At 35.1% G+C, this 25,329-nt stretch overlaps 1 protein-coding gene and 1 non-coding gene across 2 annotated transcripts in view; both read left to right on the top strand.

Annotated features, from left to right (window-relative positions):
• Positions 1-17,344, top strand: part of EPHA6 (EPH receptor A6) — an 868,715-nt gene extending 851,371 nt beyond the window's left edge. The window contains exons 16-18 of the mRNA XM_057546076.1: positions 4,257-4,450; positions 15,549-15,698; positions 16,711-17,344. Of these exons, the coding sequence (XP_057402059.1) occupies positions 4,257-4,450; positions 15,549-15,698; positions 16,711-16,825 (459 nt within the window). The 3' untranslated portion in view covers positions 16,826-17,344. The remainder of the gene's footprint in view (positions 1-4,256; positions 4,451-15,548; positions 15,699-16,710) is intronic.
• On the top strand, positions 3,569-3,641 carry TRNAR-CCU (transfer RNA arginine (anticodon CCU)). The gene has a single exon. It is a non-coding gene; the product is annotated as a tRNA-Arg (tRNA).
• Positions 17,345-25,329: the final 7,985 nt, after the last annotated feature.

Here is a 25,329-nt window from a genome sequence, read left to right as displayed (position 1 = left end):
GGCACTTACCATATTCAGACTCCTTGGTCACCTTCGCTAGATTATACATTTCCTAAAGACAGAAATATTTCTTACTCATTATGTTATCCCTTATACACGGTATGCTCAATAGTATATTTTAAGTGATTAATATATATCTGTTTGGATAAATAAATTAAAAATCCATTAGAAAGATGTGTCTTTTAACCATCTTCATGAATCATATTGCTTAAATCTCTTCTCTAGCTACCTTCAAAACCGGAATTTTTACGTGTGTGATCTTCAACAAATTAAACCTCTCTGTGTTTAAGTTCCTTGTCTGTAAACTGAGGATAACAATAGTACCTACCTCATAGTATTACTGTAAGGATTAAAAGAGTTGATGCAAGTAAATCATTTAGAAATGGCACCTGGAAGTTTCCAAGAGCTCTCAGTAATTGTTAGCTGTTATTATTATTGTCACTGTTGTTACTGTTGTTATTAACATTTTCCTATAAGGTGGGAACTTCATGTTTGACATCTGTCATGAACCAAGGCTCAGGACATATTTCACAAAGTCACAAGTTAAAGGACAGAGGAAGCTTTAAAGCCAGAGGTCAGCAAGAAGCATGTCATGAGTCCCTGAACCTCCCACTCTCCCCACAGAAAGGCATTCTGGGACCAGACACATTGCTGAACACATTATGGATAAAGGTTCCAGGTGAAGGACCACACTTTCTTGTCACTCTGTCTTCTTACAGGCCAATCATGAGAGCAACTTTGTCAAAAGAGAGTAAACAGCCTGCTTGACACCAAGCAGGCTGGATGTGAGTGTCAGCTGTTTACAGGAGTTGTCTGGAAAAGTCAGCTCCCCAGCAGCTAAGGACGTTTGGGTCAATGGGAAATAGTAAACCTTCTGGACAGGAGTAAGAAACCACCAGTCTTTACAGGAAGTTGACGTTGGGTCCAGTGCCCTCTGTCTTAGAGAAGAGCAAGGCCCAATCTCACCTGGCCGTTGTCTAGCCAAACCAGGGAGAAATTATATCATTTTGAACAGTACTACTTGATGCCCCAGTTTTTTATTAATATTTCCTTCTGAGATACTTCAAATGCTGTCATGGTTCTGTTTTGAATCCATCTTGGGTAGCTTGAGACTCCAGGTTTTCTAAGAGTCTTCTCTCTATCAAGACAAATCCCAAAATTTCTTCTAATAGCTTTTGTTTTTGTCAATAACATTTATTAATGTGTCAGGCACCATACTAAGGGATGAGAATACAAAATATAGGGACATAATTCCTTCTTTTAAGTATGTTTAGCCTGAGAGGAAGCAGATGAAATATTACAATACAATGTAACAGATGAAATAATAGAAATGTGTGCAGGACTCCGAAGCACTCAGAAATTACTCTGTTCAGCCAGAGATTACATTTTGCAAACTATGAAGTAAGTATGTTTTTGATTTACCCAGAATATAAAGCTTAGGATCCAAGTAAAAACATTGAAGCCCAATTAGCAGATGTATGACAATAGATAAAATGGTAATCATCACTCCTAAAATTACATCAGTTGATATAAAATTGGAGAGGAAGATGTTATCATGAGAACTGAAAAGCATTCCTGGGGAATAGCCAGAGGAAAAGTTTGGAAGCTAAAAGGAACAAAGTTCAAATTTCAGCTCTGCCACCTATGCTGTGTGAATTTAGGCAAGTTTCTTAACATCTCTGAGTCTAAATTTTCTCATTTAAAAATAGGGATAATAATAACTACCATATTGAGTTATTTTAAGCAGTAAATGAAGAAAACTATGCAAAGCATCTAGCACATGGTGCTCAATAAAGGCAGCTAATTTTTTTCTCAGACTATAACTTCACTTGTCATCTATTTTATTCTATGCACTTATAATTAGGTAACTGTGAAATCGACTAGAGAGCTCTCCTGGGGTGGGATTTTAAAGTCTTTCTATAATGGAGTTCTATCCTATTTTTCTTAGTTACTTTTCAAAACTATCCACAGTAGTTTTGATGCATTATAAGCATTTTTATACACATCCTGTTTTACTAAAATGTGTTGCAAAATGTCTTAAAATTCAAGCCTAGTTGGTAGCAAAAGTAGTCAGAAAACAGATAAGAAAAAATCCTATTCAATAATGGAATATAAAATGAACAGAAAAAAAAGCTAGTATCCTGACAGGTTAAAGTGTTTTGGTCACAAAGACACAGATGGGATTATGAGAAATTCCCTATTACTAAAAAAGCTAAAGCTTAGCAGTTAAGAGGTTCCTGAAGACATATTTTTGCTTCTTTTTACAGACTGCCTCTAGCATAAATTATAGATATTTTAGAGTCATGTCAAATAGTGTCAATTAAAAAAGAAATTAAAATGAGATGTGGTTTTTTTTTATTATTATAGAAAATGAAAGTGTGTAGATGGTGGTACAATAAAGAGAGCACAGATAACAATATTTACACTTACATTTTTGTACTTCTGTTGTTGGCACAGGGAAGAGGTAAGCTTGAATTGTGCCTGTCTTTAAATATTCGTCTGTCCCTCAATTTTCCCACATCAAAAATGGGGGAATATCAACGGAAAAGCTTGGGTCCTAGCCCACCAGACACCTCCATTTTGAGGGGCAGGGGGAAGATGCCGACACAGGACCATAAGATGCACCTTTTAAAAGACCTTCATTTTTCCTCACAAGGTGGCATTTTAGGGGGGTGGGGGGCTGGGGATTTCAGAGAGCCTGCCCTGCTTTAGGCAAATCCTGAGCAACAATCCTTTAAAAACCCTCCCAGAGAACCACCTGGCCTACAAAAATGTGGTTCCAATTCAGTGCCCTCTCTATGCAAAGTTTTTCTTTTTAACTGTTTTGTTAAATTTTAACAATTGGGAAATTTTGAAAGCTGCTTTACACACTTCCTTGCCTTCTTAAAATAAAAGCAGATGAATGTTAAAAAAAAAAAATGGGGTAAATAAACCCTTTCCTTTGTCTTTCTCCCAGAGATAATGTAAGAATAGTCACGTGAATACCTTTGAACACTTTATTAAAAAATAAGCTACATAAATTCCAGGTCAACTTTATTGCATTGTTAGGAAATTCCCAGTGGGTAGTATATTAAACAGATAAATAGATAAATACCTTACCTTATCTTGTATGTGATTTCCTAAGTACTAAAAAAAAAATACAGTTATCTTGTTGTTACTCTTAACTTTGGCTTCTTATCCTGTCCCTAAAGCTACACTGTCCTATAGAGTAGCCACTTGCCACATGTGGCTATTTAAAATTTAATGTCAATTAATTAAACTAAAACTAAAAATTCAGTTCCTCAGTCTTACCAGCCACATTTCAAATGCTTAATAGCCACATGTGACTACTTGCCACCACGTTGGACAGAGAGAACATTTCCGTCATCACGGAAAGTTCTATTGGAGAGTACTGGCCCAGAGGATACTCAGGCTGAATGTCCTGTTGCTCTGTGACCTTAAGCTGGGCACTGATAGCATTTCAAAGATTAAATGACCTTAGAAGTTCTGAAAGGACTTCATAATCATGTCAGTGTCAGACTAAGGGAAAGACAGAAGTAAGTGAAGAAGAATTAAAGAGGCAGGGACTTCCCTGGTGGCACAGTGGTTAAGACTCTGCACTCCTGATGCAGGGGGCCTGGGTTCAATCCCTGGTCAGGGAACTAGATCCCACATGCATGCCACAACTAAGAGTTTGCATGCCGCAACTAAGGAGCCCGCCTGCCGCAACTAAGACCCGGCGCAACCAAATAAATAAAATAAAGAATTAAATAGACAATAAAGAAGAAAGAAGGAAGGATGGCTACAAAAAGAATACACACTGACATTATTATAAAAGGATAACAAATGAATCAGGAATTCAGTGCTTCTGCAGAAGTACAGTTTTACTTAAAACATTTGTCACATGTGGTTTGTATTAAATGCGTCAATCTTAGACTAACTTCCTGATGTCCTAATTGGGTTTTGAGGCATTCCAGCTAAATCACACAAAAACTATTTCTGGCCATTGGGATGAAATTTAACCTCCCATATGTATACCACAAGTTTAAAAAATATATTTTTCCTCTCAAGGGGGGTCAGCAGATGCTACGAAGATACTTGCAATTCTTGTTCACAACTTTCGTATTTATCCTTGTCTGGACCACATGTACTCACAAGTAGTTTTCATGCTTACCAGTGTTTTGGCTTCCACTTCCTGTATAAAAGGAATTATAACTTAGCATATGTATTATTTGTCCCCAAAAGTAAGAGAATAACCTGTGTATGTTTGCATTTAGGTCATTCTGTCCATTGAAGAAGGTTACAGACTTCCGGCTCCCATGGGCTGTCCAGCATCTCTACACCAGCTGATGCTCCATTGCTGGCAGAAGGAGAGAAATCACAGACCAAAATTTACTGACATTGTCAGCTTCCTTGACAAGCTGATCCGCAATCCCAGTGCCCTTCACACCCTGGTAGAGGACATCCTTGTGTAAGATGCATAATGTTGGTTTTTCCCCTTGACAATCATAATTTCTTTCAGGCTGTAGACAAGACTAACAGGTAAAGAGGAGAAAGTTTGCCTTGATAACTGTCTAGTTGTCTACCTTTTAGAATATTCTGTATAAACCATATTTTATTTATCAGCTGAAAAAGCAGTTTATTAACATTTTAAAAAATGATTTTTTTCCACAAGAAAACAGGTTCCCCTTTCCTTTTGCCCATATCTAATCTTTCTGAATCACTTTTTAAATATTTTTTCCTGTGTGGGTCTATGGTATTTCTAATTCCTTTCTTGACTTAACTGATTTTTCTTCTTACCTTTATAAGAAGAAAATCTTATGTGTGTGTGTGTGTGTGTGTGTGCAGCCCCTTTAATTTTCTTGTCCATTCTATATTCTATTCCTCTCTTTGAAATGGCAAGCAAGACAGGGGCAATTTGTGAATCAGCCAGGAGCAAGGATGTCTCCTGCTGATATGATCACACCCAGCTGTTGTTACTTTCCATTGCTAAGATCAGAAAAAGACAGATGACAAGACAAGAAAATGAAAGCACTCATCCACCATTTTATAAAAGTCAGTAGCGTTAAGAGATCTACCCACTTCTCTCTGAAAAGCAATTATAAGAGGGAGAGTAGAAGAAAAAAAACCACCGCCATCTATGTCTGAACATATAACATTTAAAATATTGTTAAGTTGAAAATATATTTCTTTAGGCCAAATTGGACTTAAAAATAACCAAATCATTTTCAAAGCTTACTTTCCTGACTCAGGAGATGGCCAATAGGATATACAGATGTTCAACTTTAGGTCACAAGTTCAAGTCAGTGCAGGTTTTAGTGACAGTAATGCCAAAGGCTCTTCAAGAACTACTTGAAACAGACCTCAGTTCATAGCAGAGCATAGAAGAGTTCACCTCTAAATCACTAATTGGCAGCCTCAGTAAAGTGAAGCCAAGCATGAAATAGCTAGAGAATAAACTATTATTCTAGCCCGTCTTCCCTAAAGCAGTCCAGCACAGGAAGCTGTAGTGGGCGTGGGGACCATTTTGAATTTTATCATAAAAGCAATGGGCAGCCATTGAAGGATTTTAAGCAAGAAAATGGCATGATCACATTTGCATTTCTGAAAGATCACTCTAGGGCTGATTTAAACTAAAAGTGTAAAGCAAGGAACAAGACGGGAAACAGAGACAGTTATATGTTTTCAGCAATCCAAGCTAGGAAAGGTCAGGGCCTGACTTATGAAATGAGAATAAGTTTGGAGTCAGGAGATAAGAAAATGGATTTATTACTAGACAAGGAAAACGAATGTGTCTTGGCCATTGAGTGAACAAGGAAGGAGGAGAAAAGAATCAAGATATTTGTGAGGTTTCTTTCTTAGACAAGTTGGTTGATGGTATTACCACTGAGAGAGGGGGAGAAGGACAAGTTTTTGGAATAGAAATGAGACCATTTCGTGCATATTGAGTGGAAGATTCCTGTGGGGCATCTAAGTGAAGATATCCAGTAGGCACTTATATTTATATAGGTTGAACTCAGTTAAAAAGATCTGGGCTAAAGATGTAGATTTGGAGATCATCAGCATATTGATTGTACCTGAAGCTTTAAGTGTAGTTAAGATAACCCATGGAGAATATAAAGAATGAAAAGAAATAGGAAAAGAATGCAAACCTTTGGAACACCAAGATTTAAGAAATGAGTTGAAGAAGTGTACCCAAAGGAGACTGAGAAAGAAGAGCCAGACAGGTAATGAGGAAAACAGGGAAAACACAGTATCCTAGAAGCCAAAAAAAGGAGACAGTTCCAAGGCTTTATGAAGCTCCCTTTAGATAAAAATGAAGTGTGTCCATTGGATTTAGCAACTATGTGTTTAGGATTCATGGGTGGCCTTTGCAAGAGCATTTTCACTAGCATCATGTAAGACAAACTCAGTGGGGGAGGAGTGAGTGTGAGGTCAGAGAGAGGAGCTATACACAGTACCAAGTCCAGTACTGTTTTCTCAAAAAATCTGTATCTGAAAAGAAAGAGAAGTGGTTAGAGAAAATGTTTCTTGTGTTTTGTTTTTATATGTTTTATTGAGGAGATGAGCATGCTTTAATAATGAAGAGAAAGAACTACTAGAAAGGGATCGTGGAGTGAACCTGAAATCATTTAATCTGAGCCTCTTGTGGTTTAGGGTCAACGGACTCCACAGCCAGTGCCCGTCAACAGAGCTCTCTGACTGTTCTATGGCTGTAGACGCAGGCAGGTAAGAGCCTTCTTTTTGAAGAAAAGCAGATAAAACAATTTCTTCTGTGCTTTTTCAAGATAATGAATCTTCATCATATTTGGAAAATAATGATAAAGAATTTAAGATGAGAAAATATCAAAAAGTCCAAATGATCCAGAGGTAAAGTCAACATGAGGTCTGGTGACTGAGGGCCAGAAGTTATGGTTTAACTGGGTGGGCAGTAATCCAGTGGACAGGCCAGAGAAAGGCAGGCTCCACGATGGCGCTGCCACACGTGGGCCAGGAGTTGGGCTTTATATAAAGTTGGCAGTTTGATTCAGTTCTAAAGTCTAATCTCTGGGACTTCCCTGGCGGTCCAGTGGTTAAAGACTTTGCCTTCCAATGCAGGGGGTGTGGGTTCGATCCCTGGTTGGGGAGCTAAGATCCCACATGCCTCATGGCCAAAAAACCAAAACATAAAACAGAAGCAATATTGTAACAAATTCAGTAAAGACTTTAAAAATGGTCCACATTAAAAAAAAAAAAATCTTAAAAAAAAAAAGTCTAATCTCTGGGGGACCAAATGGAAGTTTTTGTGACTGATTTGCTATCCTTGTGTCTGACAAAGACATATGTGCTACCCTTAATATACTCTTGTTTGGGAAACAAAAAGAACCAGACTTCTAAGGGTATCATGCCTGAACCTTTACCAGTATTCTTGTTTTCAAAGCAGCCTGACTGGGTTTCCCTTGTCCACCCCCTCACCCGCAATGCCACCCACCTACCCTGATCCCAGAGCACTGAGACCGTTTAGGGAGAAGAGGTGTGGTAGATTGAAGGACGGCAATGTTAGCTACGGAATGCCTGGTTTGTTTTATGCTTACAAAACTGTGACATTGCCACTCCATCCCCCAAATTCCAAAACCCAGTCACTTGTCCCAGAGTGATGCTGGACGAAGGAAACATGATGGGGTATAGAATTGTAGTCTTTCCTCCCATGTATCTCTCAAGCAGGTAAAGGAGCCTAAGAGTATAATTCGCAGCAGCTCTTACTAAACTCTCCTGTACGCTCCTTTTCTCTAGTATCCCCAAACTCCCAAGGTTCTCTCACACTCCTATACTGACATAACTCTCTCACCCACTAGGTCCCCATGGTTTTTATTCCACTCTAATTGCTTTTTTTCTCAAGAATTCACCTGAGAAGGTTTTATCCATTCTCTTGACAGAGTAGTAAGAGGGGAAGAAATTAAGGTGACAAAGAGGAGAGAGGAAAGCTGCGAAACCCACAGCTTCATCATTTTATACCAGCATATTGGAAATTTCATAGACCTTATATCTGTAATTTTTCTTTCAAAAGACAGAATACCCAGTAGAAAAAAAAAATTGTTGGTCAGAGAAGGCTTTTATTATTTAGAACAACCACTCCAAATAATGCTGACATTCTTGTGCCTGACACACGCCCATGGGAGTATTCAGAGCTCTGTGAAGTCCCCAACCTTCTTGCTTTCTCTGCTACTCAAGAAAGCATATGGATGTATAAGTGAATGTAATGATAGAAGTACAACCTTAAATCCGATTGATTGTAAAAAATAATTTGAGAAAGTACCTTAGTAATATAGGCAGTCATCCTTTCATGCATGAATTTCAAACTACCTTCATTTTCATTTACAGTACAATGATGCCTTATAACCTCCTTTCAAAGAAATATCTGTAGCTGTCACAGCCCCTGGGAAAAGGGCCCAGCTTGAGACCAAGGCTACATGGAGAACGACATCAGGAGCGGTGCCCGGCCACACCCTTTGAAACACCTCTTCTCCCTTTCCCTGCCCCTCAGGATCAACCCAGAGGCAAGCATATTGCCATGGAATCGAGAGTCACATCTGGGGCCCGGTAGTTTAATAGCACAAAGTAGATTGATGACTATATGGCTGTCCCTTCACCCAGCCCTACCTTCCCCACCCTACCTACATCGTCCTATGCACTCACCCTCCAACCTCTTAACCCCCACCCCTGTTTCTTCCATACACCATAGCCTACTGAGTGCACTAGGTTGAAGTCAGCTGGACAGTGCCTTTTGGACAACGCTGCAGTGTAATAGGAAAATAACTCTTTCTTCCAATCCTGCTCCAGATCCCCAGCATGTCACTGATAAGAATTTTATAGATTATGGGCTCCTCGACAACATCAGCTAAAAGGTAGCATTCAGAAACAGGCAACAATTGACCAGATGGACCAGTCCATGACAGAAATCATATTCCACCCAGGCCAAGGCACATAGGAATATTCTCACTACCTGCTAGGCCATAACTAAGGCTCTTATAATATTTTAGCTCTTAGGAACTGGAACCACCACTTTCCTTAGTACGTGTAAATTAACTGTTGAACTTTCAAGCACTTGGCTTCTGGTAATATGTGAATCGTGAAGGTAAGGAAGAGCTCAAACCAGTATCATCTGCTTTAGAGAACTGCAAGTAAACATTATAAGACTAAATGGTACTACCTCCCTCCATCCAATTAATTAAGCACCTGTAATGCTGTCTTCTGAGGGCAATAACTTTCAACAGTTTGTTAGAAATGTTTCCATTCATTTTGAAAACATCTTGCTAAGTGCTGCCTAGGCTGTCCATAATCATCACTTACTAAATTGTTTATCTCTATAAACCAAGTCGTGGACAACTTGTTCTGTTTAATTTTTGTAACTAGCAGTTTTAATGTTGTTTTTCCTGACAGAGAAATAACTGGCTGGACAAAACTAGTGTTGTAACTGAGTGATAAGCAAAGCTTTGCAGAAGGAAGACAGAATATTAAGTATTCATCAGGAAGTGTGAAACTTATACCCGTTAGAAAATCTAAATTCAGTTCACATGAACTGTTACCACAATATAATACTACTAATGTTAATACCAGTACTAATATTGATACAAGTTCTATTAATCATTATCAACAATAACTATTACTGCTATTTGTTGAGAGCCTACTATGTGCCAGTCATTGTACTAGGCACTTTTATCTGTCATGTCATGTAATTCTCACTGGTATTATCTCCATCCCTCATGTAAGGAAACAGAGACTCAAAGAGGCTAAATTTCCCAGGGGTACACAGCAAGTAATTACTAGATCAGGAATTTGAATGAGGTCCACCAACTGCAAAGTCTTTGTTCTTTCCACTACACAGTATACAATCACCGCACTGTTTATGATTATAGCAAAAGAGGATACGTTTTTACATCTCCAGATAGATTTTCTCTGGACTTACCAGACTTCATCAATGGAGTATATTAAAATTCCAAAAAGAATTTGTAGCAGAGCACAGCCTGTTATTTTATGTTCTGCTAAGCAAATACAAGGATGTAGAAAATGAGTATGCCCTCATTCATGGGAATAAGAAGCAAACACATAATCTGTATATTCCCCCAACTTTCTCCTACAGTGCTCGGCCACTTGAAGAACATTACTTGAAAAAAGAAAGTAGTAACTACAACAAAATAAAGAAATGAGGAAACTATGGCAGCAACATAGTTCCACATTTACATCCTCAAGCATTTTTGTAGTTTGAATTTTTCCAGTGTTGGCAAATGTATGCTTTGCTTCTTTTCCTTGTTATGGCCAACATTACTAACCATCACAGCACTCCTTCTCACTGAGCCCAGATGCTGCCTCTGTATCCTTTTTAAGACCGCATTTTGATAACCACTGGCAATGAATTGTAGTTGGCATGTGATATGAAATCTATTTCTGTCCCTGTATTATTTACCCACAAAAAATAGGCTTTCCTTGAGGTTCAGTGATCTGTTACTCTGACTATAGTGACCATGTGCTAAGAACTCTACTCAGAATGTGGGAAATATTTAAACAGTATTATTCCTACCCTGTATCTATCCTTCCTAATGTTTAAACACATCTATAATTTTTAAATTTGCTTTGAATTTCACTCCTTCATACTTTTTACCAATTATCAGCCTTATTATGAGAATTAAATAATCATGTCAATAAAAAAACCTGAAGACTTACTGAAAACAAGAGGCTGACAAAAAATAACTCACGCTCCCAGTTTAGCACTGAGGAGAGGCAGATTGTTTGGAACAAAGAGATATTGCCCACAGGCATGAAATAGTCACAAGATTTATGGCATGTTTCTATGCCCTTAGAATTTTATAACATCTTGTGCAAAATTTCACTTTAAAATTTTAAAAGAATATCAAAATTGTTTCATTAACTTGTGTTCAAGTTGACGATTAGGCCTATTTATGGGGAGGGCAATGTTTTATTTTTTAATCTAATTAGATAAATTCTTCCTTCGAAGGTTAGGTAGGTAGCTTGTATAGTAAATAGTGTAAAGTGTAGTCCCTTAGTCATGAGATGAGAAACTCATGTAAAAACAGTGATATTGGGGCTTCCCTGGTGGCGCAGTGGTTGAGAATCTGCCTGCTAATGCAGGGGACACGGGTTCGAGCCCTGGTCTGGGAAGATCCCACATGCCGCGGAGCAGCTGGGCCCGTGAGCCACAATTGCTGAGCCTGCGCGTCTGGAGCCTGTGCCCCGCGACGGGAGGGGCCGCGATAGAGAAAGGCCCGCGCACCGCGATGAAGAGCGGTCCCCGCACCGCGATGAAGAGTGGCCCCCGCTTGCCGCAACTGGAGAAAGCCCTCGCACGAACCGAAGACCCAACACAGCCAAAAATAAATAAATAAATAAATAAATAAATAAGAAAATCCTTTAAAAAAAAAAAAAAAAAACAGTGATATTGAATAAGATAAATGTTGCTGTTGCGGTTCTAGGTCCCTTAACCCTGTGCTGCCTCATTCACCTGTAACTGCCTCTTCCTCCACTCTGAAACCTATCAAGACAGAGATAAGCAAACATTTTTGCAATGTGAGGAATAAACTAAATAAACAGCATATTCATTAATAGGCTGACCATTATAGCAATAAGCTCTTACTCTTCCATTTAATGAGTTAAATGAAAGTAGATTATTCATCATGAATCAGCCATTGTGTCATGGACCAAACTTTTCTGTAGAGAATATTCAAATCTAAATTATCACTTATTTAATGAATTCCTTTAATACTTTCAGCATTGTACTAAGGCCTACAGAAAATAGAAAGATATATGAGAATGATTCCTGCCATCAGGGAGTTTTAACTTACTCTTTAAAAAAAAATTCTTCTGTCTTATGGATTTTTCCCAAGGAAGTAATTCAACTGAAGCATAAAGATACATGTTCTATGATTATATAATCATCTGTAATAAATTTAATAAGGTTGCTAGCAATTTAAGAGTCTGACTCAGGGAATTAACAAATTATTAAGCATCAACATACAGAATACTATACACTCACTTGAATATTAGTTATGAAGACCACTGACATATAGAAAATATTCATCAGTATGTGAAATAAAAGCAATACAGAATAGAATGGACCCTATCTGTACAGTTCTGCTAACCATATATAAATGTAAGAGCTAGGAAGAAGTTATGTTAGAGTGGTAAGGGGAGAAAAGCCTTCAAGCATGTGATAGTTTCATATTAAAACAAGATCCATAAATAAATAAATAAATAAATAAATAAACAAACAAACAAACAAACAAGATCCTACCTTGGAATAGTGTTTCTCAAAGTACAACTTTTCTTGAATCATTTTTAATAGGTCTCTTACTTTTATATTTACATGATGAATATAAAATATGGAAAACTTTTGAGGATAAAAACCTTCCTGCTTTTTAATGGCAGTTTTGATACCTACTGGTAACCTAAGAACTTTCTAAATTAAAATACTAATACTATTATGAACTCAAAGGGCTCATTAGAATCCAGACTTCTTGGCTCTATAAATGCTATTCATTTTCACATATTTAGATATATTGAGAGTATGTGTTTATTGCACCTTAAACTATACTATTACCTATTCTAGCTCTACCGCAGCCCTTTCTCTAATCTAAATTGACCATAATTTATATCTGGAAGAATTTCCTAATTCTACCCCCTCCTCATTTTTCTGAGGAAAGTAGTAGACCTTTGAACTTCTACAATATGTACTTTTTTTATGTGAGGTTTTGCTGTAAAGACATTTCTCAGGTGCGAAGCTCCCACTAATCACCAAATAGCAGAAATTTCTACATGCTCAGCAAAGAGCAGACTGAATTTATCATTGTACATGGTTGATAAGAAAGGGCATTTATTGTTTATTAGGTAATATTCCAGAGAATTCATGTGAGGTTGATGGCACCCAACCCTCAAAGCCAGAAAATAGCAGCATTTTTCAACTTCGTTATAAGGTGAAAGAAAAGTTATTGCACAGTGGCTGTGAACAATGAGGGAAGGCTGACCTTCCTAAATCAACTGTCAGTGCGGTGGTATAAAGGCCAAAGAGTGACTAGGTTACTAAAGATGTGTGGAGAGAAAGGGAATTATGGTATTGAAACATTCTAGGAGCAAATAGTGGATGCTTTTCAACAGGGAAATAGGCCATTAAAGTCATTTAGTATACAGAATGTCCTTCCATGACCTTTCCATACTAAGGACATAAAATTAGCAAATTACATTTCCACTCACCAATTATATGAATTGTGAAAGCTCAAGAGTTATTCCAGCATTATCTCAGGAGAGAAGTGGAAGTTATTTGACTATGTGCATGAGAATGGCATAAGAGTATGAAGGGAAAGTCACCTAAACAGATCCTTTTAGTTTGGTTCAGTTTCAACAGATTTCTCAGACAAATAATTAAAAGACATGAGAGCCACAGTGTTTTGAAATAGGACATTCAGCTTCCTAATGTATATTGTTTTATTTATGTTAATAAGCAATAAGGATACTCTGGGCATTTTGATATTTAAACTTGGTCAGTGAACTTACTACAGCACTATTTCCTAAAGTATGTTCTGTAGGAAACTGGTCAGATAATTTAGGAAAATAGTGCAGAAGCTATTTTGAATCCTCTTATGTATTCATACTGCGTATTAGGATAGTGAAGACTCTAAAAAATGCCACAATTAAAAACCCTGTTTAACTCTGTTTGCCATGGAGAACTTTATTGTTTTTATTGATATATGAACTTTTATTTATTTGATAATTCTTATTAATATAAACACCCCTAGGAAACTAAGAAATATAGCAACCGTTAAAGTGTTTATTGGTAGATGCCATGATAGCTTTTCAACCTTTGAACATAACTAAACTTTGTTTAGGGTCAAATCATGAATCATTCTGATATTAATTAGAATGAAACAGCCCATAATCAAATAGCATTGCAGTTTTTAGTACAGGAAAATAAAATGTGGCTTTACAGCCTCCAAAATAGGAAATAATGGTAACAGAATTGAGTAGTGGTAAAAAGGACACAAGTCACTGTGAAGAGTAACCAGACTCCATATGGACTACAGTATAATCACAAGATACATGCATTTAGTTTATGCAAATTTCAATTATATAGGAAGAGCAATAATCCCTGGATTTCCCTGTCATCCTTCTTCACCCCCCGTCCACCTTCAACTAGAATCCAGTTTAGATAAGTAGAAGTCAATGTAGAATCAAAGAAAAACCAAAGAAATGAATTTTAGGTCTTTAGTAGGGACTTTGTCCTAAACAATTTCAAGGGGCGTCTTTCAGGGTCTTCAGGAGTCATACAGTGTACAACTTGTATGCCCATGTATTATGTACATCTCTGGCTTTTGTTCTCCTAAAGACCCGAGTCCTGGTGATATACCTATATGTATCTATGTCTGTATATTCACACATTCACTAGCCTTTTCAAAATAATACCTTTATATTATCTTTATATTAAAACTACAAAAATATCGCCAACTGGAATGCCCTTCTGCATCAGATCTTAGGAACAGAAATACAGATTTCTGTACCACTTACTTTAAGATCCATCAATGACAGATTCCTTTTTCTTGTTAACCCAAGCTTGCATTGATTTTGCTTTAGTTTTGTGCTTTATTAATATCTGTGCTTTGGGCTGTATTACCCTATACTTGGATGTATGTAAATCTTATTCATGCAGTTGAGCTCTATGACAGCAGAAATTACTTTTTAATAAATAATAAATTCTTGTTGAATGAGGACAAATAAATGGAGCCTTGATCAATAGATTCACCATAAAAAAAAGAAGGGGCTATCATAGCAAATGTGAAAAAAGGGACTTCCCTGGTGGCACAGTGGTTAAGAATCTGCCTGCCAATTCAGGGGACATGGGTTCGATCCCTGGTCTGGGAAGATCCCACATGCCGCAAAGCAACTAAGCCTGTGCGCCACAACTACTGAGCCTGCGCTCTAGAGCCCACGTGCTGCAACTACTGAAGCCCGCCCGCCTAGAGCCCGTGCTCCTCAACAAGAGAAGCCACCACAATGAGAAGCCCGCGCACTGCAACGAAGAGTAGCCCCCGCTCACCACAACTAGAGAAAGCCCGCGCGCAGCAATGAAGACCCAACGCAGCCAAAAATAAATTAAAACATTTTTTTTAAATGTGAAAAAGGCCAAAGGGCATAGATTCAGTGGCAGGTCAGAAAGCGTATGAGTGAAGAGCCTGTGGCTAGTTACTTTCTTTTGGGGTATTCCTCAAATTTGAAAACAGAATTTCATGCAAGAGAAAAAAGTAAACAGAAGTTAGCAAGATGTGGGTTTTCTCAAGATACATCAAGTATAAGACCTAGTAGTGGCAAAAAGCAGGAAAAGACAAAAGAAACTGACAAGTGAAACTGACCAGGTATAAGTGGCTGATTTGAATATGATGGAAAAATTTTAAAACTCTAGTTTTCTATGGAGGATGAAAACATTTGATGTAAGAATACTGTAAAATTTAAAAATAAAGTTGGGTATTTTTTGCTTTATCTGGCTTTTAAATGGTCTCCATGCTTGTTTGTTTGTTTTTTCCTTGTAGAATGCCAGACTCCCCTGGTGAAGTTCCCGAATATCCTTTGTTTGTGACGGTCGGTGACTGGCTGGAGTCTATAAAGATGGGGCAATATAAGAATAACTTCGTGGCAGCAGGGTTTACAACTTTTGACCTCATTTCAAGAATGAGCATTGAGTAAGTGGTGCTATGTTTATTACTATATTTAGATGCTCCACTCAGGAGATTATAAATTCAAATACTATATCAAGAACACCGTGGTTAAACTTCCTTCCCTAATACTAGGATGGTGTTTCCACATCTTTCCTCACCATTTCTGTCGATCATTCTAGTGAAAGTTGGACATTACACTTTTAACTATTTTCCTTTGAAAGAATATATTTAATTCAAAAAACGATTTAGAGTTTTAAATGCTTTCTAAAATGCGTATTACTCTTGTTCACATCATAGACTTTACATCAACATAGTTTTACCTTAGCAAATTATTTTTGACTTATGTATACTAAATCAATTCCTATTACTTTCATCAAATGTAATAATTGTAATAATACAATATTATGTTATCTCAGAGCTTTTTCTCTATGTTATAATGGTCCAGCATTTTTCCACTTTCTCAAATGCTATCCTTTCATGGGTGCAGTGAAAATGCTCAACATGTGCTTAAAAGAAAGACACTAAAACTAGTAGGTGAAGCCATATGAAATTGCCATTGTTGTAAAATAGTAATGGCAATTTCATACTGTTCAACATAATACAATGGCATTTTTTCAGATTATTGAAAGACCATGACAATTAAAATGGAGTCCACATTATACTTTCTATCCTACATGCTATTTTGCTAATACTGTTGAAAATTTATATAATTACATAAAATCCTTGGGCTTATGAAATATCTGAACATTACATCGGTACCTGAATTCTTCGTACCCTTAAATCTGAGGTTGACCTGACGCATTCTCTGGCACCAGGGTAAAGAAAAAGGTAACGAACTCCTGTTGTTCATTTATATCTCTGCTTAAACTCTCATTTTACCAGGTATACAATTTTTGGCAAATCTGACATGGGGCACATTTACCATATCTAAATGTTCATTTCCTCTCTGTCATACTTACCAGATCTAAATGTTCATATTCTCTCTCCCTCTCTCTCTCTCTCTCTCTCTCTCTCTCTCTCTCTCAATCTCTCACAGTGATATTAGAAGAATTGGAGTCATACTCATTGGACACCAGAGACGAATAGTCAGCAGTATACAGACTTTACGTTTACACATGATGCACATACAGGAGAAGGGATTTCATGTATGAAAGTACTACAAGCACCTGTGTTTTGTGCCTCAGCATTTCTAAAATGAAAGATATCCTCTCTACTACCCTCTCTTCTGATTCTCCAAACATCGCTTCACAAACTGCAGTCTCCTGTCAGACTACGGGCACACACCCTTTGTTTATGCTTCCAACCTGGATTTAAAAATCACTCACCATAGCTCCTCTCTGAATAACCTGCAAAAAAACCCTGGCCCACTGCAGATTACCATTACACAATGGTAAATAACTCAGCATGGATGTGTAACTTTGTATAATTGTATTTTGGAAGTGTTCAAGGACTTAACCCAGAGGAATTTGGGGTTAATGATGTATTTAGAGTTTGATGGTAGATTAAAAAGGAAGAGTTGACCTTTCTTTCATGTTTTGTGATCAAGTAGCTTCCAAACTGACATGAATATTTATTTTTTAGATAATTATATTCAACTCTGTGGATCATATCGTTACTCTGTCCTACAATACTTTACCTGTCGAGGCCTGATGTTGTTAGAATTATTTGCAGAAAAGACCAATGATTTCATGTAGTGAATTCTTGTCAAGTGTGACTGTGGTGAGAAGGAAGTTATCAGGGAAGGTGAGGGAGAAACATACTGTGCTTTTAAAACTTCTTAAGCCTTGGTTTGTCTTTTTTTTTAATTAACTTTATAGTGTCCTACATATTTCGTAGTAGGTGGTAGTTTAGAGGCTTTCCCCTCTAATTTTTTACTAACTACAGTATATTTCTCTGCTACCTTATGACGATCACCCCTGGAAAGACCAAAAGTGAGTCCATTGCTCTAAAGGCTATAAATAGAGTGAAGCATGGAATAAATCCATGACTGTTTCCTTGGTTCATCTTCACAAGTTTGCAAGAGTAATTATCAAAGCATTAAGAAAATTAATTATTCTCAGCAGAATTGCTTTGAATAAAAGATCTACGATTATAGCCTTAGATTAAACGTAAAAAGATTTTAACTTCAACAGAATTTTATGATAGTTATATGGTGGCCCAAGAAAATAAACACATCGAGCTGTCTAATATTGGTACATTTTGCAAGTTTAAGAATTTTTATGTTTTGTTCGTAAAAATAAGTTACACGAACATGCTGAGCTGTTTTCCAAACCTCCCAAGAGACAAGTATGCCGTTGCGTGCACCAAAGCGGGTATAAACGGATCTAGCACGTGAGCATATATGAATTGTGTGTAACCTGAGTCCTTGATACAGTAACATAAAAATGTAAACACAGCTAAGGTGTGTTGTTGCCATAATCTTCTGGAGGCTGCAAAAACAGGCAAATATACTTTTCATTGAATTAAGCTGAGTCAGCTTATCAAAACAGTAATGTCGTATGAACAAATTCAATTATAAAACCAGCTGTTCCCTGTGAAACTAAAAAAAAAGACTGCTGTGCTAGGTGGAAGAGTAGTGAGAATGTCTTAAGAGAAAAAAAAGAGCAGGTTGTCTGAAGATGCTGATTTAATATAAAAATTAAGTTTTATTTGATCTCACAGATAAAGGTGCCCTACCCACATCCTCAAGTTCCTACCTAAATTACATTTTTTGGTGATAGTAGTTTTCTTGCTATGAAAGGAGTCTGGATTTTTCTTTTTTCCTATTTTAAGATTTGTTGATTGTCCCATTAGACTAGACCCTTCCACATATTTTCTTTTGTTGATTTATCTTCTGATTTTTGCCTACCACAGCTAAAATTTTCTCATTCCAAAAAAAACAGAGAGAGCTAGAAGGAAGAGTCTTTAAAGTATTCCTTAAAGTACAATAAAAAAGAAAAAAGTGGGAAATCCATCACTTTTTAAGTAAGTGTGTCAGAAATAGCTAGCAACATTTTCCAGCCATCACCTGCATGGTCCTGCATCCCTCACAGACTGTCTGCAGTTTGCTTGATACATTTACACAAATCTGGATACATTTAGAGGAAATATAAAATTTCCATATTTACCTATCTTCAAATATATATTAAATAAGAACAGATGTAAAGCAGATTAAATTTATTAATCATATATATATTTATTTTTATAATACAACAAAAAACATATTTAGAAAATAAGGAATAGAATAATTATGGTCTTCCATAGGACTCTGTCAGCAACATCTGTATACTTTGATGAAATAAATTCTATAAAGTATTTAAACTTCTATGGGATGGGCATTCAGTGCTTGCAAGATTTAAATTCTCTTTTAAGAATTTTTTTCTTCAAAAATCCAATGATCCTATTCTATATCTGGTTAATTCATACTTTTTTTTCCTTCCCAAACATCTTTCTGTAGTATTATAAAACTGCCTTTTCACTTTGTCTCTTACCCCCAATCCTCTTTAAAATTTACATTTATATTACATTTATGTTTTTTGCAACTGTAAGCATGATAATCTTTAGTGTAAATTTGAACCTCATCATGGTCAGAGCAAGGTATGCAAGATTAAACAGAAACATTAAAAAATAAGTATATCTATTTCTTTACTGCCTACCAATCACAGATTTGAAAATTTTACATGAAATAGTTTGAGATTTACTAGTGCACATATTCAGTAGTTAAAGCTGTTTAATATTCATAACATGGAACGTAATGATAGAAAGAAAATGAGTAACTTCCATAAATCACAAGCCTCCAAAAATAATCTTTAATAACTAAAATATGCATATATAGTCATGTACCTGCTTTATTTTAAATTTCCTAGTCTATACTACTGAGGGGCTTTTTAGATTTTGAAAATCAGACAGCTGAAGGAACCATTTGTTTAAATTTTCTACGTGGTCAGTTTCCAGTCTATAGTCAACTCATTATCTCATAGTATATATAAGACATAATTGGGAAAAAATGTAAAAACAATGTACAATCAAGAAGAGAGATTAGATATGTAAATCATTACACTAAAAAAGCCATCAGAAGTTGCAAAGCTCTTGGCTTAACAAGAATCAAGAATTACAGCACTTTTGCACTGAGTTATAACTTGATAACTAAGTTATGCATGCCATAATCAAGAAAGATTTATCTTATTTTACTCTGTATTACTCTTTAAAATCTATCCAACTAAATACCTGAAAAAAAAAATTTTCCAGCCACAGCTTTAAGGCCCAACTCAGCCCATGAATGGAAAACAAATCCAAATTTAATCCTTGAAAATCAGTCTTTACAGGAGATCTTCTGAAGATGTGGTTAAGAATGAATTACATTACCTATCTCCCAACCACAGTTTTCTTAAAAAGCCATTTTTATGTCTTTCCCTACCAAATTTCTACTCTGTAAAGCAGTCAGTTAAATCTCTTATCTCAAAATGTTCACCAATAGTAGGTATTTTGGGTCCAACCACATTAATGGGAGCATTTACACATACAGAGGTACGAATTCTGGCTTTTCATTAACGGGAAATTAAGTGCTTTGGAAAGTAATTTCAAAATGGATGAAGATGATCCTTTCCTACTGCTTTAGCTAGGGAAATGTGTTATTAATTTAAAAGAAATTAATATTTTGTGAATCAAAAAATGTTATTATCAACTCACAGTTGTCATACATGTCTTTATATAACAAAGAGATTAGAAGAAGATGTAATCACTTCTTTTAGTATCATCAACTTAACTTTTCCAAGTTCAGATTCCATTAAGTATCAAAGACTCATATTAACTTTCGATCCAATAATATTTTAGTGCTTTTTATATGAAGTCTCCAAAAGGTAGAGGAGCACACTGGGTCAAATTGATGGTATTCTTCCGTTAGAACACTGGGCGCTGAAGTCATCCAGCTTTTGGTTTTTATGATAAACATTTTCAACAGATTTTCAATTTTTTATAATAATTTTCAATAAAGATAGTGTAAACTTTAGTTCATTTTAACAAATATCTATAAGGTGTCTCCTACATGCATAAAATTTTATGGCAAAGATGAGTTTGACTGTAGTCTCCTAATGTTCAAGTAACTCTTAAGCTTAAAACTTAGAGGTTAGAGCCTGTTTGCTATGTTTGCTGTGATTGCTATGTCACTAAGGGTTAGTTCTTTCCACAGAACAAAAATACATTGAATAAATAAAACCTTGTCCAGTGTGAAATAAAACCTTGTCCTATGGAAAGAATTATTTTGGACCTCAAATTTTCCATAGAACACTCCACACTTCCTCTGGCAGAAGGGAGCACACTTGCTGGATTCTCTAAGAGAATCTCTCTTGTTAACAGCTGATCCTCTTCAGGAGTCACATACTTCTATTGTCCAGTGGCATACTTTTGAGTTCAGGTGTAGACTCACTACCTCAAAGGTACTTCCAGTTAGAAAACATCAGCCATTTTTCAAAAACAATTCTGCAGTAATCTCTTGCCCAAGCCAATTCACTGGCCTTAGCAAATGTAATAATTAGTATACAGCTGAAATGGTTGCATAAAATTCTTTCAAACATGATATATTTAACAAAGGAAAGAGATGATTACTCATGACCAGAGCGCATATATTACTAGATGAAATAAAGGAAAAGAAAAATCTTATATTCCAGAAGAATAAATACCCCATCTTTCTCTTACTATTCCCTTAAAAAAATAAGTATTATACAAGTGTTTCAAAGATTTCTGAGGATAAAATATATTTTTTTTGTTGTAAGAGGATGTGACGTGATATACATGTCTCCTGGGGGGAAAAGGCCAAAAGATCCAGAAGAAGATGCAAGTCATCAAAATGTAGTTTTAACTAATCCTCTTTCTTCTGACTAATAATTATATCCAATTTCAAATTAATGATGGATTTAAATAAAATGTTTAAAAAAGAATATTTACATCTTAATTGGAAGACTTAGGTTCTTTGCTCTTAATTCAAAAGAAGTTAACTATAACCTGGTTGGCATTGGCTTTTTTGGGATATTAGAAGAGATTTAAAAGTCTATTTTAGCATATCAGTATTGATTCAAAATTATTGTATTTAAAAGTGATACAAAAAAATTAAAAGTAAACTTTTCAATTACGATGGATAGCAAAGCACTACTAAAAAATAAACTTCATCTTTTGGAAAAGAACCTGGCAAATACAAAGTGTTGTATTTCTCTTAATGCTACCAAGTCACTTCCATTTTATTACACTTTTGCACTTATCCGTTGAAAGCAAAGTTTCTTTCTAAACAAAATAAAGAAGATTCTTACTTGAATTTCCACACTAGTTTATCAGAATACCAAATCTCTATATTCTTAAGGGAATTTTTGATTTATTTCATTTAAAGGGGAAGATCTCAAAGAAGAATTCCACTACCTTTTAGACCTAATTCATCCTTAAGAATATAAAAAGAGACGAAAGATCTCTTTTAAATGTAATGATATAAAGATGTGGTATCTACTTTCGATTAGAAAATAAAGTACAGATTAATAACACAATTTCCTGGGAGTTGTAGAAAAGTACCAGAATTAGTGAAAATCTCCTCTCAAGTAAAGCTCTGTTCTTATCCATATTCCTCCATTATTTGTAACCTCTGGCTAATCTTTAATTTGTCATGATAAACTTACTGTTGATTAAGATAATGTTATCAACTCAAACTGTAAATCAGAACAACTGAGATATGACTTTAAGGTGTTCAACAAAATAATAAAAGGACAACCCTACTTCAGGATTCTAATTTAGTTCGCATCGGAGTCTCCATCTCATTAGAGAGAGATTGAAGGGAGAACTGTCTTTATTCCAAAATAATACATTATTTTAAAGAAAACTCCAAGGACAAGAGAACCTTCATTTTTCATATATCTAAATCAAATTTTATATTCAGTTAGGCATTATTAACTTTGAAGATAGATGTCCTTGTTTTCATTAGTTAAATATGAGCTTTCATGGCAAGCAAAATTGATGTGAACATTACTATACAAGTTTTTCTGTTTATAGATCATCATCCTTAGAACAGTCTTAATTTGCCTTTGTTCTTGAAAGACCAAATATCATTTAACTTTTTGAAATCCTGATAGATGGAGTGAATAGTGCTAAATCATAAAGATGAATAAACAATACACTTTCAAGATTTTTACCTAATTTAAAATGTCCTCTTGTATTGCTTTTATAATAAATTAAAAGTCTCTCTTCCACATTTAGTAATTTGTAGAATGAAATCTATGCATTTAGATAGAAATTGTTTTTCTAAAATTTTCACGTAAACACATCTTCACTCAGAGAGAAGCCAGAATATAATTAATTATATTAGTTCATTTTTCAAAGTAGTAACTGTTGCTCTTTTTAGAATTATTTACCCAGTATTATCATTTTTTAAGTTGTAATGAAGTTTTTACTTAACTGTGCATGTTTTGTTTATTGCCACATAGTACTGCTTAAATAAATCTGCTTAAAATTGTTGTCTTTAGAAGCTCTATGACAAAATTAATGACCACTCATTTGATAACAGACTTGTAACTGAACAAGCTATTTTATGTTGATGTGATTGATGTGAGCATTGTTAAAACCAATTTGTTTGAAAATCCATTGGTATTTTATCTAGAGCTATTATTGCAATATCTTCAAAAGTATCTTTAAAACAATACTGACAATATAATAATAATATTCATGGACAATATAAAAATAAACAGTGACTGAGGCTTTTTAAAATTTCTGCGCTGCTTGGAAAATAAGGTTTAACTTGCATAAATGTTTGTCATGGAAGTTTTTAATTTGCTTTAATGTGATGTTGTTCTCCCTATGCCATATATATGTATTTAAAGAAAATTGTATTAATATATTTATACAATGCAAAAATCTCATTTTCTTCTTACAGATATGGAGTTTTGATATAATTTTACGTGTTTTAGGCCTCCAAGAGAAAAAAATCAAAATGTGAGACAGGGGCATTTTTTATTTTTGGTGGGGCACAATACCTGAGCATTCCTAACAAACATGACTTTAAAGATTACTATATGTGCTTTATTTATGATACATTATTAATAATTTTGTCAATCATACTTCATCGTTAGATTGTGTCATTGGAAATTTGAATAACTTTGCACATTTTTCACAAACTATATTTAGGTTAATTTTGTATGCAGTATAAACTTCGACAGCTTAATTTTGACTTTTGATGGAATAATTGTTAATTAACAGTCTATGTTTCCTAAAATGTTAGTTATACCTTCTAAAATAACCTTATTTTTTAAAAAATCAGAGGCAGAGCATGAATGCAGAACATGAAAATGGACCAAGTTCCATTAAAACTGAGGAAAAGGCCAAAAGGTAATACAAAGAGGAGTTTGTGTTAAAACTATTAATTACCTCATTAAAAAAAAACAAAAAATTAATAGAAAACTGTTTGAAAATTATGTCATGTTACTCTTACTGGTAATTTTGAAGCTGAAATGTGTTTTTAGGATGAGAATCTCTAATATAAATAAGTCCACTAATATTTGTTAAAATATGTATTGCTATATAAAATTAGAAAGAAATCTTACCAAAATATCAAAAATTTACATTTATTTTTTAAAAGTATATTAACAGACTGAATGATCACAATTATTAACATTTCCATACTAATAATTCTTTTGATTTCTAAGACATATATAATTAAGAATTTGCCTCCCAAAAATTGAATATTAGACTGTCAAAGCACTTAATACATATCACTCCTATTAATAAAGAGTTTTTCCTTCTGCTTTATTAAATGTAAAAACTGTATATATAAGATGCAGGTAAAAATAATTGAGTTGAAAGGGTAGTTTTTTGAATCAATTTATGCTTTTATACAGATACATAAATTTTACACAGTCTTAAATGTTTAAAAAATACAGTACCTACATATTAGTTGTAGATTATATCTTATGATCTCTAAATGCTTATATTCTTTCAAGGAGATTGCCTTTTCTTTTCAGTTGTTTTAAGTATTAAAAAAAAAAAAAGGACTGCTTTATATATTTCCATTCAGTCTCTCTAATATTGTTTGTAACCTTCCAATTCTCAGAGAAGTTGCAGCTAAAATCCATAATATAGTGGTTAGAAATTATTATTTTTGAAGCTACTGCTCTTATCTAATACCAGTCATATATTCCATAAAGTCTTCGGGAAAGAGCAAAATCATTTACTTTCTCATGAATGGAAACACAAAAAGAAAGTCCTCCATTTGACTTTGTATATTCAAAGTACTGTAGTGAACATATATTTTTATAGTTACTTTTCCACTGTTTACTGTTTATTCAATTTTTAAATTTCACCAAATGGGATACTTCAAACAAAGGTGAAAAGCCATTCCATTTTTGCATCAATTGCTTATTTTCTTTGGAGTCTCCAAAAATTCCTTTCAGGAAGCAAAACATTCCCTCTCCCACCTCACAACTTTGATCACTCTACCATTAAATGAAATAGTTAGGTGTCTGTATTTTAATATAAAGAATAGCAACAACAAAAAAATTATGATTTGTCCAGTTAAAGCTATTTACACTATGGGGAACAGATATAATAAACAAACAAACACAATTAAATCAAGTGTGTTTGCTAGTCCAAAACTGTATAATTCCTAATTTTAAAAATAGTATATATACATATATACTGATTTACTTTA

The sequence above is a fragment of the Balaenoptera acutorostrata genome, chromosome 4 (genome assembly GCF_949987535.1).
Source record: "Balaenoptera acutorostrata chromosome 4, mBalAcu1.1, whole genome shotgun sequence".
NCBI lineage: Eukaryota > Metazoa > Chordata > Mammalia > Artiodactyla > Balaenopteridae > Balaenoptera > Balaenoptera acutorostrata.
The sequence above is the reverse complement of the archived record's forward strand: the minus strand, read 5'-3'. Positions and strand labels throughout refer to the sequence as shown.